Source organism: Vanessa tameamea, chromosome Z (genome assembly GCF_037043105.1).
Source record: "Vanessa tameamea isolate UH-Manoa-2023 chromosome Z, ilVanTame1 primary haplotype, whole genome shotgun sequence".
Classification (NCBI taxonomy): domain Eukaryota; kingdom Metazoa; phylum Arthropoda; class Insecta; order Lepidoptera; family Nymphalidae; genus Vanessa; species Vanessa tameamea.
Window position 1 is genome coordinate 3,835,210 of NC_087341.1, and position 14,540 is coordinate 3,849,749.

The 14,540-nt window shown below is 32.3% G+C and overlaps 2 protein-coding genes across 3 annotated transcripts in view; both read right to left on the bottom strand.

The window, feature by feature from the left end:
* The window catches only part of LOC113404188 (uncharacterized), a 37,740-nt gene extending 23,768 nt beyond the window's left edge, over positions 1–13,972 (bottom strand). The window contains exons 1-5 of one of the 2 annotated variants that reach the window (XM_026645019.2): positions 13,686–13,785; positions 13,095–13,133; positions 11,168–11,317; positions 9,604–10,884; positions 8,505–8,670 (exon numbers count right to left, since the gene is read on the bottom strand). In XM_026645019.2, the coding sequence (XP_026500804.1) occupies positions 8,505–8,670; positions 9,604–10,884; positions 11,168–11,251 (1,531 nt within the window). In that variant the 5' untranslated portion in view covers positions 11,252–11,317; positions 13,095–13,133; positions 13,686–13,785. Of the gene's footprint in view, positions 1–8,504; positions 8,671–9,603; positions 10,885–11,167; positions 11,318–13,094; positions 13,134–13,685 lie in introns of both variants that reach the window. The other variant, XM_026645018.2, reaches the window with a different exon arrangement.
* Positions 1–14,540, bottom strand: part of LOC113404191 (acyl-coenzyme A thioesterase 13-like) — a 216,125-nt gene that overhangs the window by 53,007 nt on the left and 148,578 nt on the right. The window lies entirely within an intron of this gene.

The window sequence follows — 14,540 nt, forward strand, 5'->3', positions numbered from 1 at the left end:
AAGTCGTATATAAACCACGTGTCCAGTAAATTACTGATTATAAATAAAACTAGTGGAAGTTACAACTTCGGTACTTCCCAGAACTAAATTATTTCTAAAATATTACAACGGTACTAGGTAGCTCAAAATATACTATAATTATAAAGACAATTATTGTTACTAATATAATACTATACATTACCCCACACTCCTGATTATAATTACATCGGACAGTACGACAAAGTACGTCACCACTACAAACTTTGAATTTTATTTGTACTATAAATAAATTCTATAAACTTCTATAAACGAACGGCGGCAGCGTATAAGTTTTAAAATCGCAATTTGTGTTTACAATTCATCTCAGGCAAAGTTCATTCTGAACTGAAGAAAAACATCGTTAATAAGAACCACAGGAAATCTGCCAGTTTTTGATGAAATTCTAATGTTTGCATATCGTTAACCTGCAATAAAGTCTAATAAAGACGAGGAAATCTTTGCACAGTAATGGAAAGTTACTCTTCAAAACTTTATAAACGCGTCAATGCAAATTCTAGATAAAGTATAAAAATAAAACTGTCTGCTGTCGAGCTAAACTAAAAAGAGAATTAATTATTTATTTATATCCAATTTTATATAAGAATCAATAATATATATAAGGTCAGGGGTAAACAACGTATCTAAAATTGTCAAAACTGAAAGGTCAGCCGTTTCTTTGTCTGATATTATTGGAAACAAAGACAAAATATTGAATATAAATTTTGCCGCATAGGCAACTGGGTCTTCGCAGATTTAAATACACACTTTGAATCTGGTTTACATCATTTATTATGTATGCTACTGTCCGTCGCCGGTTTAAGGATTAACCGGTTCATCCTGAACGAAAATAGCTTGGTCAAAACGTATTAGACTCGATGTCAGTGTTTCCTAGAATAGTACACCCTATTATGAATACAGTCGTTTCAGAGAAAACTTGCACCTTGGACTAATTATGGCTTATTTATAATGAGATCGAGCCTGCATTCTATGCACCATAGAGAGTAACAATGACTTCGACTTCGATTAACTTTCGACGATACAATATGTATTTGCATGCTACGTTTATTTTACGGTATAAAATATACGGTAGTAAATATGTACATAAAACAGTATGCTGAGTTTCATTAAAATCAACGTGTACGCATTATACTTAGAAAGACAGGCCGAGAAAGACCTAAATTTTACTAAAAGTTAAATCTTTGCCCTAAATAATTTTTCATTATGCATAATTATCTTCACTTTGAAAAATAAATAGCTGAAACAGATTTCAGGTTGTTTTGTTTTTTTTAGGAAGTTGTAGTAACAAAATATAATTTGAAAAAGATAAGAGGTTGCTTTCGCTCAGCTCTTAGACATAACCACGAATAACTGAAAACTATGAATGCTCCGCACCAAATAAAATTATGTATGTATGTACGTTTTACAATGGTTATAAAACAAACGCCAATCCAAAGTTGACGAATGAAAATGTGTTCAATTGGCATTATTTCCGGAGTAAATCCGCTCTATGTATAGAGCGAGTTTGGTCTTCCTATTGAAACTAAGTTGTGAGTAGCCGCGGTTGAGGCTTTAGCTCTCGCTTTCATAATGTAATAAATGGTTGAAGTAAGCAAGTCTATCCGAAGCTAATTTGATTTAGTCTAACACGCTTTGAATCATTTAGTATCCTTTGACATAATCTTAAAATAGAGGTTTGTAAGGTAAATTTTAGTTCAGTTTGCCAAATCATTCAACTGCTCCAGAATTTATTTTAAACGTTACCTTTTGATTCATAGCGCGGCCACTTATCATTGAGCGCTGATAATTCGAAAATCTCAGACACGAAAGAAACGAACGAGGAACGAAAGAAAGAAAACATTTTATTAATTTCAAATTGTCAAGATTCGTGTGATACTGAGTTGACTTTACGCAAAAGTTAAATAAAGCTTTAACTTTATTTGACTATTGCGTATAACTTGCGTATATAACTGATTGCTATCCTATTGTATATCTCAGGTTTTATTGTGTTACATAAATCATTAGATGTGTAAACAAAAATAAAAATTAAAGTATACTTTAAGTTGAGTTATCATTTAAAATGTTTCACTACGTAAAAGCTATCCTAAATTTGGAATGTGGATTCCATCAAAAAGCAAGAAAATCAGTAAATACTCTTTCTCAAATTTATAACAAAAGCTATAACAACCGAAAATCAACAAATTAGAACTCCATGCTCTTCTGTCACGTAACTTGTAACCAAGACACTTAATTTTTGTATATTATCAATATTTATGTAAGTGTTTTTTGGACAAAGAGCTTATATTTTTCACTGTAAAACTATGCAATTGTTTCGTGTGATCAGTTCTCTACTATTATTTAAAAATATGCATATATTAGTTAGGCGCGTTGTGAATACTACCAAATAGACGTGTGAATTTGTTGCATTCGGTGATATTTTTTTTTGAGAGGCTTTGATTGAATATGAATGAAAATATTTTTCACCTTGTATTTATAGAGTATGAATTCCTAAAATAACGTTACATTGAAATTCTGTTTTGTGTCGAATAAAATAAATATTCCCAATACACTCCGTTATATTCCAATGTCCAGCTTAACGTAGTTTTACGTGACTTTAGATAGGACATGGTTTTCATTTTTAAATCTTTAGCAAATTTTTAGTTGAACACATGCTGTATTCCAGCTGTTGATTGTCTAACTGCTATAAACATATATATATATATGAACCTCATATTGACCCTCAAGGTTGAAATTGTACTTTATTAAACGTCAATTGATACTTTATAAAGAATTATCATGATATATGTATATTTTGTGTAACATAACTACCCGCAACATATTATTTTACTGTATATAATTCATAAGGCAGACTTTTAAATGTACCCTCAAGCAAAATTATTGTAATTTCTTATTATAAGTGAACTTTTGTGTTCTTTATGAGAAATAAATGTCTTTAAACCGATATCGTATTTAATGTTAGTTCACTGACATACAATTTATTTATTCAGATTTGTTGATGCGATTTTTAAATATGAATGCTATTAAATGTACCAAAAATTCGAGTACGAAATAGAATCATTTAGTAGTTCACAAAACGCAAAAGGCTGTTATATAGGGGCAACGTGAAACATACGTCCCGCTCTTGTGACGTCAAACCGAAGGTAAAATTTTATATAATTATATATAAACAAATAAATATTGTAATTGCATCGCTTAGTATGCGCGTAATAAATTGAATAAACGACGAACGTGTTACAAATTAAAATTAAATTCTCGCAAACGCAATTTTAAAATGAAAAGTGTTAAGCAAATGGAACCACAATTTCATTCGAAATGACTAGTCTAATGATATCCTAGATGTTTGAGTGCGCGAAAAAATTCACCCTCACGTTTCAATAAGGGAACTTAAAAAGATTTTCTTTTTCCTTTTAATAAATATCACGGACGGTTCTATTCGAAGCGTCAACTTGCAAATTTCATGCACGTAACTCCCGTGCAGAACAGCAAGTGACAAACAGATATATGGATATACTGACATAATTAAAGGAAAAGTGTAAATTACGCCTGCGGACGACAAAACGTCAATAATATTAATAAATATTAATAAAAAATTCCATGTTGTTTTTTTTTTGTTCAACATAAGAATTATTATTTATATAATAAAAGATTAATCATTTGATTTAAACTCGACATTCGACATTCGGAAAAATGTGAATATTGCCAGTATAAAATACACAGAATGGTATTAATGATATAAATAAATATTAAGAATGTATATTATTTATAAATATAAAATAAATAGTCATAGCATGTCATTTTCTGCCTTTGTCCTCTGTTCTTGTAACATTTTTTTTTATGATACATGTAAGATATATAGAATGGCTCTGTAAGAAATATCAACCATTTCCGATGTCCTTGATGCGCCACCAACCCTGAGAACTAAGGTGTTATGTCCCTTGCGGCTGTAGCTACAACTATTATGACTCGGATTTCAAATATATTTCTTGCGATGTTTTATAACGCATGTTGCACGCTTCTTGATATATTTCCTATGCGTACCCGACTGATGCTCGCTTTTTTGCATTTAACATCAATTACGATTTTTGATGTACTTTGAAAGCAAAAGTTCAAATAAAATTGAAGTAGCCTCTGTTTTCGTTTAGTATGTATTGTATAACAAAACATCGGCACCGATGTATTATTCAGTCTACAAACTGTAGTTTACGTTTACAACTTTATAATTATGTAACATGATTATATTTTGCAACAACTAATACGTTTATTATAGAGCATGTTAAACTTTATCCGCTATACATTATACATGGTGTTCGTCAAAGACAATCATATTCATTGCTACTATAGTCAAACACAAAGTCAAAAATCTTTATTCAATTTAGAAGTGTAACTTGCTTATTAATATATTATAGACTAGCTGTGCCCGAGACTTGGTGTGCGTTGTTTGAATTTAAATTATTTGGATATTGTAGCGTGATTTTATTTTTATTCTATATATAATTCTAAAATAAAAGTCTAGCTTAAACCTAAGTTACTCCTTATTACATCCGCTATCTGCCAGTGAAAGTCCCGTCGAAATCGGTTCAGCCGTTCCAGAGATTAGCCGGAACAAATGACAGACAGACAAAAATTCTAAAAAATGTTATTTTGGTATATGTACCGCGTATACATACGTATGCATTTAGTAGAAATGGGTTATTTTAATATTACAAACAGACACTCCAATTTTATTATATGTATAGATTAATCAAGCTCTTAGATGTTGTTTATTTGGCTTTTCTCCTGTTATGGTTGGAATAGAGTATACGGAGCTGTTATATGGGCAGACGCACACATTCAAACCAGAACACAATAATACAAGTATTGCTGACGGTAAAATATACGATGAGCGGGTGGTACTTACAGACGGACAAAGCCCTACCGCCAGTATTAAAATATTGGAAAATACCTACTAATAATCTTTAAACACGATTTTATAAAAATAAATATCACTGTCAGCAAAAGTGTGGCACACGAAAAATCGTCACTATCCAGCAAGAAAATTATATTATGCAAATATATACATATATACATATATATGTATGTCTATCGATTTGACAATTTCACGTTGAAGCTTTAATAAAAGGACTAGTATGAATAGTCATTTATCTCTGAAATATTCGTCTTTTGTTCTACTATTAATATACGAGTCACATATTTTTAATAAAAAAAATCTTCTATATCATCAACGTGTATCGGCCGGAATTCACTATTTAGTGCATCAGAGCTTTATTGAAATGAAAGTTATTGGTTTATATATTTTGATCAACGTTATACATACATACATATTTATATATATAGATAAGTGGCAACGACTGTTTTGGTTTACTCCATATGTTTTCGATCAGATTAAGGTCGGGTTGATAAGGCCAAGCGCAGTACAGTGAAATACTATTATCATTAAGAAGTAGTCGATTTTGTCCTTTCAGAAGTAGTCTATAATAATTGCTGGCTTTTAAAAATATTATTAGTAAAAAATATAAAATCGTAAATTATGTAAAGCAAATTTTCCGACTACTCAAGTACCGCGGTAACATGTACTAAACTACCAAAATACCACAATGGTCGTTGTCTCGAGACTTAGGCTCACCCCTTTCAAAGCGCGCGTTCCCCTCGCAAAAATAGTGGGGCTCGTCTTCTTGAATGGAAGTACCTTTAGTAACTTCGATTTAAATTTATTACGTAGAGTCTGAATTCAGTTTGCGGTATTAATCTCAGTTAAGGCTTTTGAAGGTATAGAGGACTTTAATCCTACCTAAGCATAAACGAGGAGCCCGATGCACTACGGGAAACTTCGTCTAACACACTCAATATATATTGTAATCATTTCTGATGAAAGCGTTTGAAGTGATTCGAAGAAAACGTATTACGACTAAATTCACTTCAACGAACTGTATAAAAAAAACACGTTAAAGAAAATTCATTGAAATCAAATATTGTTCGATCGGCTTCAGTCATTAAATTCGAATTATGTTCAATGGGGACATCAAATCAGAATAATTTAAGCATACTTGGCGCGTGTTACACGAAATTGTAATGTGAATAGACTGAGGCACGGTTAAACGTAGTCCCTAACATTGATGGTATTTGAACATACAAAGTAGGAATTGCACTAATGAACGCTGCTTAATTACGCTCCATTTACAGTTCAGTAAGCCGATACGAAAACAAACCGTCAACATCATTCTATTTTGGAGATTTGTGGTCAATTTTGTATTTACCGGACGTAATTAAATTATTATAAGTTGTCAATTTTGTATTTACCGGACGTAATTAAATTATTATAAGTTCAGTGACGCCGATAGCTGAGATAAGGATGCACTTTAACATTGAGAAAAGTGTATAATTAGTAAGTATAAAAAACACAAACTTTACGTACCGTGTAATTCAAAAATTCGATATAAATAAAAAAAAAAAACATCTAGAACCTAGCTTCGAAGTAAGAAATGATTAAAAATTCTTAAGAAAATTTGTATATTGCAATTAAAAGTTTTTCACTGCTTTCAAATTTTCTTTAATTAGCAAATCTTACGGGATTGAGAGTATTTATATTTTTCTTATTTTCCCATTGCAAGAAATGCCTTTATCAATCAAATCATATTAGCTTATTATTAAAACCTCTAATTAATTTTATAATTAAAAGATTCGCTTTTTCCATTTACACATTCGCCTTTGACATAGACATTTTTATTCTACGTAATGAAGTAGTCCTATGACGTCATTGGCCAAGACATAACCTAATTGATGTTTACCCCGGAAGGCCTCGAACAACGCGATAAGCCAACGGCATAAGTGATTATTGCTAACACCTGATAATAATCGATAGCCTATTGGAAGGAAGATTATTATTCGGAGTCACGTCAAGTTACGGATTACGGTGTTAAGTTAGTAATCGCTTGACATAATTACGATAAGAAATAAAGTGTCAGCTCTGTAAATGTCCCAGTACTGGGCGAGGGAGCCTCTCATCTTGAGGACAAGGGATGGAGCTTATTTCAACAAGCTGATCTAATCCCAGTTCCTGGATACACATATGGCAGAATTTCATCCGACTCATACAGATTTCCCTCATGTTTCCTTCAATCCGAGCACTGGATGAATTATAAACGAAAATAACCACGAGTTAGCTCAGTAAAGCTTGTCCGGATTTGAACCCGCAACTTGCGATTAAGTTTCACATGTTTTAGCCACTTGGCCATCTCGACAGTATTCATTTAAAAGATGTAGGTAAACACGGCATGATCTTAATGATTATAACTATTTACGTAATTGGAACGCCGTTTTAATTAAAATTCGTGTTTTCTGCTAAGCCTTTTATTAAAAAACGCGTACACAGTATTGCCTCTAGTTAGGTACTATCCGCCAGATATTCTACCGACGCCGGTAATGAGCCGCCAGTGTGCCTAATTACATGCACGAGAGAGGTGAGGTCTGAACTATTAAACTATTGTCTTATAAATGCTGCACATTATTTAAAAATAATCCATATGAACAAATATCGGAAATATATTTTTTGTATAATGACTATTTAGGATGCAGGAATTCTAACGTTAACTAATTGGATTCCTATCAAATATCTACAGTATTATCAATGTACTGGCAGAGCAATTACTTTAACTTACATTTTAATTAATTAACTCAACGGGGCAGTGTGGGCAAAGGGAAAATTTACCTACATCCCGACCACAATTGGGCCATTGTCCCGTAAAAACAAGACGAAAATGCAAAAGCGCAAGCGTTGCCGACGGAACTTGGCAGGCGTATATCTTTGCGCCGGATTGGGCTGTGCGAAACTGGATGTACATTTTACTTTCCACGAATCAATACTATGAAAAGGCTTAGTTTGCAAAGTTATAGATTAATTCAATTAGGGTTTGTTTGTACCGAGCTGTGGCGACATCCTTTTCATAACGGACGAATATAAACGTCACATTACAAGTCTTCAGCTGTTATTGTTTGAATCACGTGGCGGTTTTAAGGGTCTTCACTTCGAATCTACTTTACTTTATTTACCTCGTACTCAAAGGATACAATTATATATTAAAGCTTTGTTTTACGTTGATGCTACGAATCATTTAATTAAATACCTTCTCAAGAGTTTCCTTTGAAAAGGATAAGAATTTGAATATTCTTTTTTTTGTGCTGGCTATATAAGTCAAAGCAATATTGAGGCAATCAAAATGATATATTATGAATAGAGTATAATCGGCTTTCCCAGGAAACCATAAAGTTCTTTGTTTGTAACAGAGTTACCACTGGTGCCTTCCGCCGTGCGACATGAATCTTGTTACAAATTGCAACTAGAACTCGCCATATAATGTGATTCAGACATCAGTTCAGTTACTAAAACTTGAATTGTTTTTTATATTAAAAATAGATTAAAGTTCAAAATATAAAAATAACTGTGAATAAAAATTATTTCAATCAACACTTACCCTGGTCGTGTTCTATCCTGACGTGCCTCAGGCCGTTCAGTTTAAAGGTGAGTGTGAAGATGTAGTGGTCGTCACTGCTGTCCCGAACTATGAAAGACCCATCAGGCTCGTTGGAGAGTATCTTTTCCGCAGCTTCTACCGAAATCGGTCCCCAGTACCATCCATACTAAAAAAATACGTCCCGTCAGTATATATTATTAAAAAAAAGGGACTGCGATGTTATGCATAGAGAATAAAGCCATTAGGGAATACGCGACTTTGCAGATTGACTGAACTTTTGTTATAATTTGCAATTCATTAGCCCGTTTGTTTGAAAAACTGGAGTTGCCGGAATCGTATTCATTAAAATGGAATCGATTTTATATTATACTACACGTACGTGGACAAAACTAAAAGTCTGTTTAGATAATTGATTGATTGAAAATATCACATTAGCCAAATGTTTAGTGTTTAGGGACCAAAACATTCAACAATTTACAATTTTAGTAATTGCCATTTTCATTAGTAATAGAACCGAAGCTCCTTTTAGAGATTGCAAGGCAACTAATGTAATTTATTAATTAAGTAAATTTAATAACACTATTTGGCGTAAGATCTATCGTCCATTTTTTATCGATTTTTTATTTAAGTTCAAGAGTTGAATACGGTGACCATTAAGCTACTTGTTACTTGAAAAATTCTAGGAATAACAAATACATACAGATACGAACTGAACGAAGTTCGCCTATAAGCTTTGTTAGCGATGCCCTTCAATCCGATTATATTGGATGAAAGTGGATCACATTGATATTCTTCTGTACACTGTGGATCTTTTGTGGGGTTTGTTTTTGCTTTATGGGCTTAAATCGTTAAGCCGTCGTAAAGGCAATTTTAATTTAAAATTGAAAAGGCTTATGTAATGGATTTATAATAAAGAACGTACATGTTTCGAGACTTGATATTAAACTGGCAGAATGAAAATGATTTTATTGATTCACGTAATATGTTATAAGTTGAGAATTGTATAAAAAACCGAAACCAATAAAGGAAATTCGTTGAACTAGAAAATGTACTAGAATATGTAATCTAAAAGGTAAATTTATAATGAGATAATACTTACATCCTTAACTCTCTGGATCGAAGTTGCAAAGTCCATAATAGTGTCCTCTTCGTTGGCTGAGCGACGGGAGTTCGATGGGTGCGGAGACTGCGGCAGCGGCGGAAGGGCTCTACGAACAGCCGCCGGGGGAGATTCCCTTCCGATTCTCTCCACACTATCACTGTCACTCGACTTCCGCCACCGAAATAGATTGCAGAAACTTTGCTTCAAATTCATAGATAGCATCCGAACCGGAGACATCTTCACTTTCGAACCCTGATTCCCCTTTTTCCCCTTATCTTTATTCTCCTCTATAATACTACAATCCTTTGGAATATTTTCTTTATGCTTCTTATTCTTGGAATTCATACTCAATGTATTTTTGTTCGCTTTCTTATGATTGTTGTTCGTTTCCCCCGTTCTAGACACGTCGTTACTCTCTTTGAGGAATACGGCGGTGCCAGTATCTTTATTGCCGTGTCGCATATGAATGCCAACGTTCGTTATTATTGTGTTGCTTTTCTTATTAATTGTGTTTCGGCATTCGGAATCGCTGGAACTTGAGTACAAGGTATGAAGATACTTCCTCATCTCACGTAAAGTCAAGTGGAGTGAGTCGGTATCCGAGTCGGTGACGTTTTTCTTGCAAGAAGAACTCGGCAAGCTATGCCTTTTAGTTTTGGTATCTCTATGCCTCGTTTCCTTAGACTTGTAGCCTCTGTCGGGCACGACGCTATTGAAACTAGTGCTCTGAGAACTGCTCTTCCCACGCCTCCTATTATTCCTCTGCGGCTTTTTCCCCTTGCCTCTTACATTACTGTGACTAGGCCGAACCATATCAATGGGAACCGCATAGATATCACTGTCGAAAGGGACATTGTACATGTCTGTGATGTCGGAAGTTTTTGCAGACAGCGTGTCGTGCGATATAGCCTGCGTAATGAAGCTGGAATCGTCCGCTTGAAACTGGGTTACGAGAGAATTATGACTACTGGAAAGGCGTGAGGAGAGAGAATTCCTAGAAGAAGGTCTATTGATTCGACAGGGACTGAGATGTAAAAGTCTCGGACTCGCGAATCGGTGATTGAGACATTGCCTGCGTTCGTAAAGCGACTCTGGTTTTAATTTCCTCGGATACAGCGGCGAAACGTGGCTAGTGGTCATTGCAACTTCTAAGCTCGATGATTTTGATTTATTAATATTATTGGTAAAAACAACAGATGGAGGCACGCACACAGCCAAACATTTAATTGGTGAGCCCACAAATGCGGGTACACAATCTATACTTGTATCTGGATTATCCTGAAACAATATATTTTCATTTATCTCGTTTATTTTTTAAACGATAAAAAATATTGAAACATCCTGTATTATTGAATTGTTGAACACCAAACATTTAGGCCATCGCGACTTTCCGATATCAAATAAATAATCCGAAATCAATATATAATAAATAAAAGCCTATAAAATCCTTTTCAGACTCGTCGTCCTTTAAAACTTTAAAAAAAAATATCACGCATTCGATCAACTTCAAAAATTAAAAGTTTATAAGTATTTTAAATATTTAGGAAAGTACGTTACCTACCTGAAATTCAGGTGGAGGTTCGATGGCAGTGACGATGACTTTCCCTGGTCCTTTCTTCACTGTATTAAAAAAATCACCGCACATGCGTTCCGAAGGCTCCGTTGACTCGCAGAGCGACAACGACCGCTCATCGAAATCGCTCTCTTGCAACTGCACATCAAAGAGCATCGATGTATATGCGCTGAGTTAAATAACCAACTATATCGTCGGGAACGGCTATAATCAAAAGCTGTCGTTTCGAGAAACTCGAATGTCCTTATTCAAATGCAAATTTTACACCACTGACGGATTATTGTTTTATTATTATCGTACATATTTACCAGCACGAATGATATGGGTAATTATTTGTGAATGGCATTGCGTTTTTCGACATATTTCACTTTATTAATTTAATTATAATGAATTCATGTTATACCATACACAACTCAATGCATGTATATTAAATATACTGCGAATTAAGAGGCGCTAAAGCAATCACAAAAACTTTTATATAAAATCGGATATCGTTTGAAATTCGATGTTAATAAAGAATGAGTTCAATTTGTATTTGAATATTGAGAATTAGATCGATGCTTACTAATTAGTAACTTCGGTTTATAGATATTGGCCATGATGTGGGCATTCAGTAAGCCAATTAACACCAATATTACAAATGCTCTGCCAACCGTGTGACCTGGGATGTTGAGTATCTCGTACTGGAAATTAATCTGGATCACATGCCCTTCACACCAGAATGTAACAATAGAAGTATTTATTTATGGACGGTTTCGGTTGGCAGACTATTTACGACATTTTTTTTGTCAGATTTGGAACTTCTGCACATTCTTTTAAAATAAGGTAAGGACACAAATAATAGATCCTAATAATTATCTAAATTAGTATAACTATTATAATATATATTTATCAAAACTAAACAAAAAGCAATTGACAACAAATAATAAACAAAAAAAAAGCATAAAAAATTAAGATTGTAATTGATTACTGGAATTTTATAATAATAAGTGCACATTGTGAGATTCAATTTTCGTTTAGTCAAAAAACATTAAGCAATTCCTTAAATGCCATCTATTAATTTTTTTTATATTTGTATCTAAGGAAAATGTTTCACATGAATGTATGTCCTTTCGCTATTGACAATATGAAGTTTGTAATGGTAATAGTGGTTTCATAAGTATGCAAACAAAAACTTCAATAATTAAATTTACTAATTAATGTTTTAACACATTAGATAAATTATAATTGCTATTTATTTCATAAAACACAAGAAAATGGCTTGGCAAAAAAAAATTCGCTGTAGCAAGCATCTATCACCAAATACTAGTAAAGTTATGTACACATATTGCATATGCATTGGAATTTATATACCATGGGAAAATTATTAATTTAAATATATACAGCTAGGTTATAAAGTAAAAATAACATAATTAAATAAATATTAGATTTCAATTTGTTTATTTATTATTATTAAAGTTAGTAAGTAGTATTAGTATTTAGTATTGTATATGGACAAAATATCAAAGAAGAAATATATCAGTAAATTTTCTTAGATTTAAATTCCAGACAAAATATTCATTATTAAAATTTTATACATTGAATGATTTCAATGAGGAATATAAATTATTTTATCCTTTTTTAAATACTTTCATAAACTTATCGACAATTCCCTTCATGATGCTGTTAACATAGCAATTCAGGCTGTTAACATAGTAAAATTTGATATAACATCTCACTTGAATGATTATAAGTATAGCATTAAAATGTATGGTATTTTTTGATCTACTTATTAATTTAAGTTTTATTATTAAATGTGAAACTTAGTAGCAAATTATATGTTAAATGAAGTGTTTATTTGTTGAATGATACTTAGTGCATTATTAATAGCTTTAATGAAACAGTCACATTGCAGCAGAAATTATGAAAATTTTACCTGTATTTATAGCTGTACAAATTCTCAGATGCAAATTTGCTGAAATTTAAATCATTTTTATTTTATATAATACTTAGCAAAAGATAATTTTGATAGTAAATAATGGTCTGTTAATAATATTTTTTTTTTAATATTTTTTTTCACTGTAGTTTCATCATACAACGATATATTGCAAATAAAAATAAATCGAATCATTCTAGTTCTATTTTTAAATACAAAATAAAATTAAATATAATATAATGTAATTATTTTAGTAAATTTAATTTTGTGTAAATTATAATAATAGGAACAGTGAATATATTACGAGACAAAATATCGATTGGCACTTATTGTTATTGTTTCGAACTTATGCGTCCTGTCCATGTGAGTCTATTTATAACCTAAACACCAGTCACCAATGTAAACAATACTGTAAAACAGCAACAATAAAGTTATGAAAGTTGTAAAAACGAAAACGTAAACACTTCTGCTACCTTGATAATAATGATCTTTGTACGAAAATTATGCAAAAACTTTTTAAATCACTAAGAAGTAAGTAAAGTAAGAAATTTATTGTAATATTTATTATGACGCATCAGTGATAAAACTTACCTCGGATGCAATATGATGCCATCCACTCGCGGAATCACTAGAAAACGAGCCACTTGTAATCAGGAGACCACTGTCTTCACTCAGCGGAGGCGCCTCGGAATGAGTAGAAAACGAAGGCGGCGACTCCATCTCCTCAAACTCACTAAACTTGTATAAAAGTTTGTCAAGAACATAAAATGAACGTAAATCTTATAAATTCCATAAAATTAAGAAAACTATAATTTTTTTTTTATTACAACATTCAACACTAAAGGTACATCTAAAAATGACTAACGTTCTCTATCTCTTTCATTCCTCGTCGCCGTCGCCATGGAGCTTAATTTTTTTCTCATGCAAGGATTCCTGCCTTTTCAGTTTCTTTCTCTTTAGTAAATGTATCTTAAATAATTTAAGTATATATTTACTAAAGAGAAAGAAAATAAACTGAACACTCATTAAATTTTGTTATTATTTAAGAATTATTATTATATTGATAAGAATTTTACGTAATAATCTTTAATTCAAAAACTTCTGTCTATTTTCAGTATGTACTACGATTATATTTTTATTTTCTTATTATCTTATTATCTGCACTGCTGAACAAAACTCTCTCAAGATTGTTTTGCGATAATCTTTCTCTTTTTTTTCCAATCTTTCGGGGCATCCAGCTCATATTAAGTGTTTACATGGTCTTTATTTAAAACAATAAATGTTTTTTTTTTTTATATAAAAAATTATCTGGCTATAAAAATATTATTTCTTTCTAACATATCGTTCCCATTCTGTCGAATCTCAGGCAACAAGGTCATTTGAGGCTGTTTAAGTCGTCGGTTAGTGAAATCTAACTCAAGGATATTGTGGGTCTTAGGTCCTAGG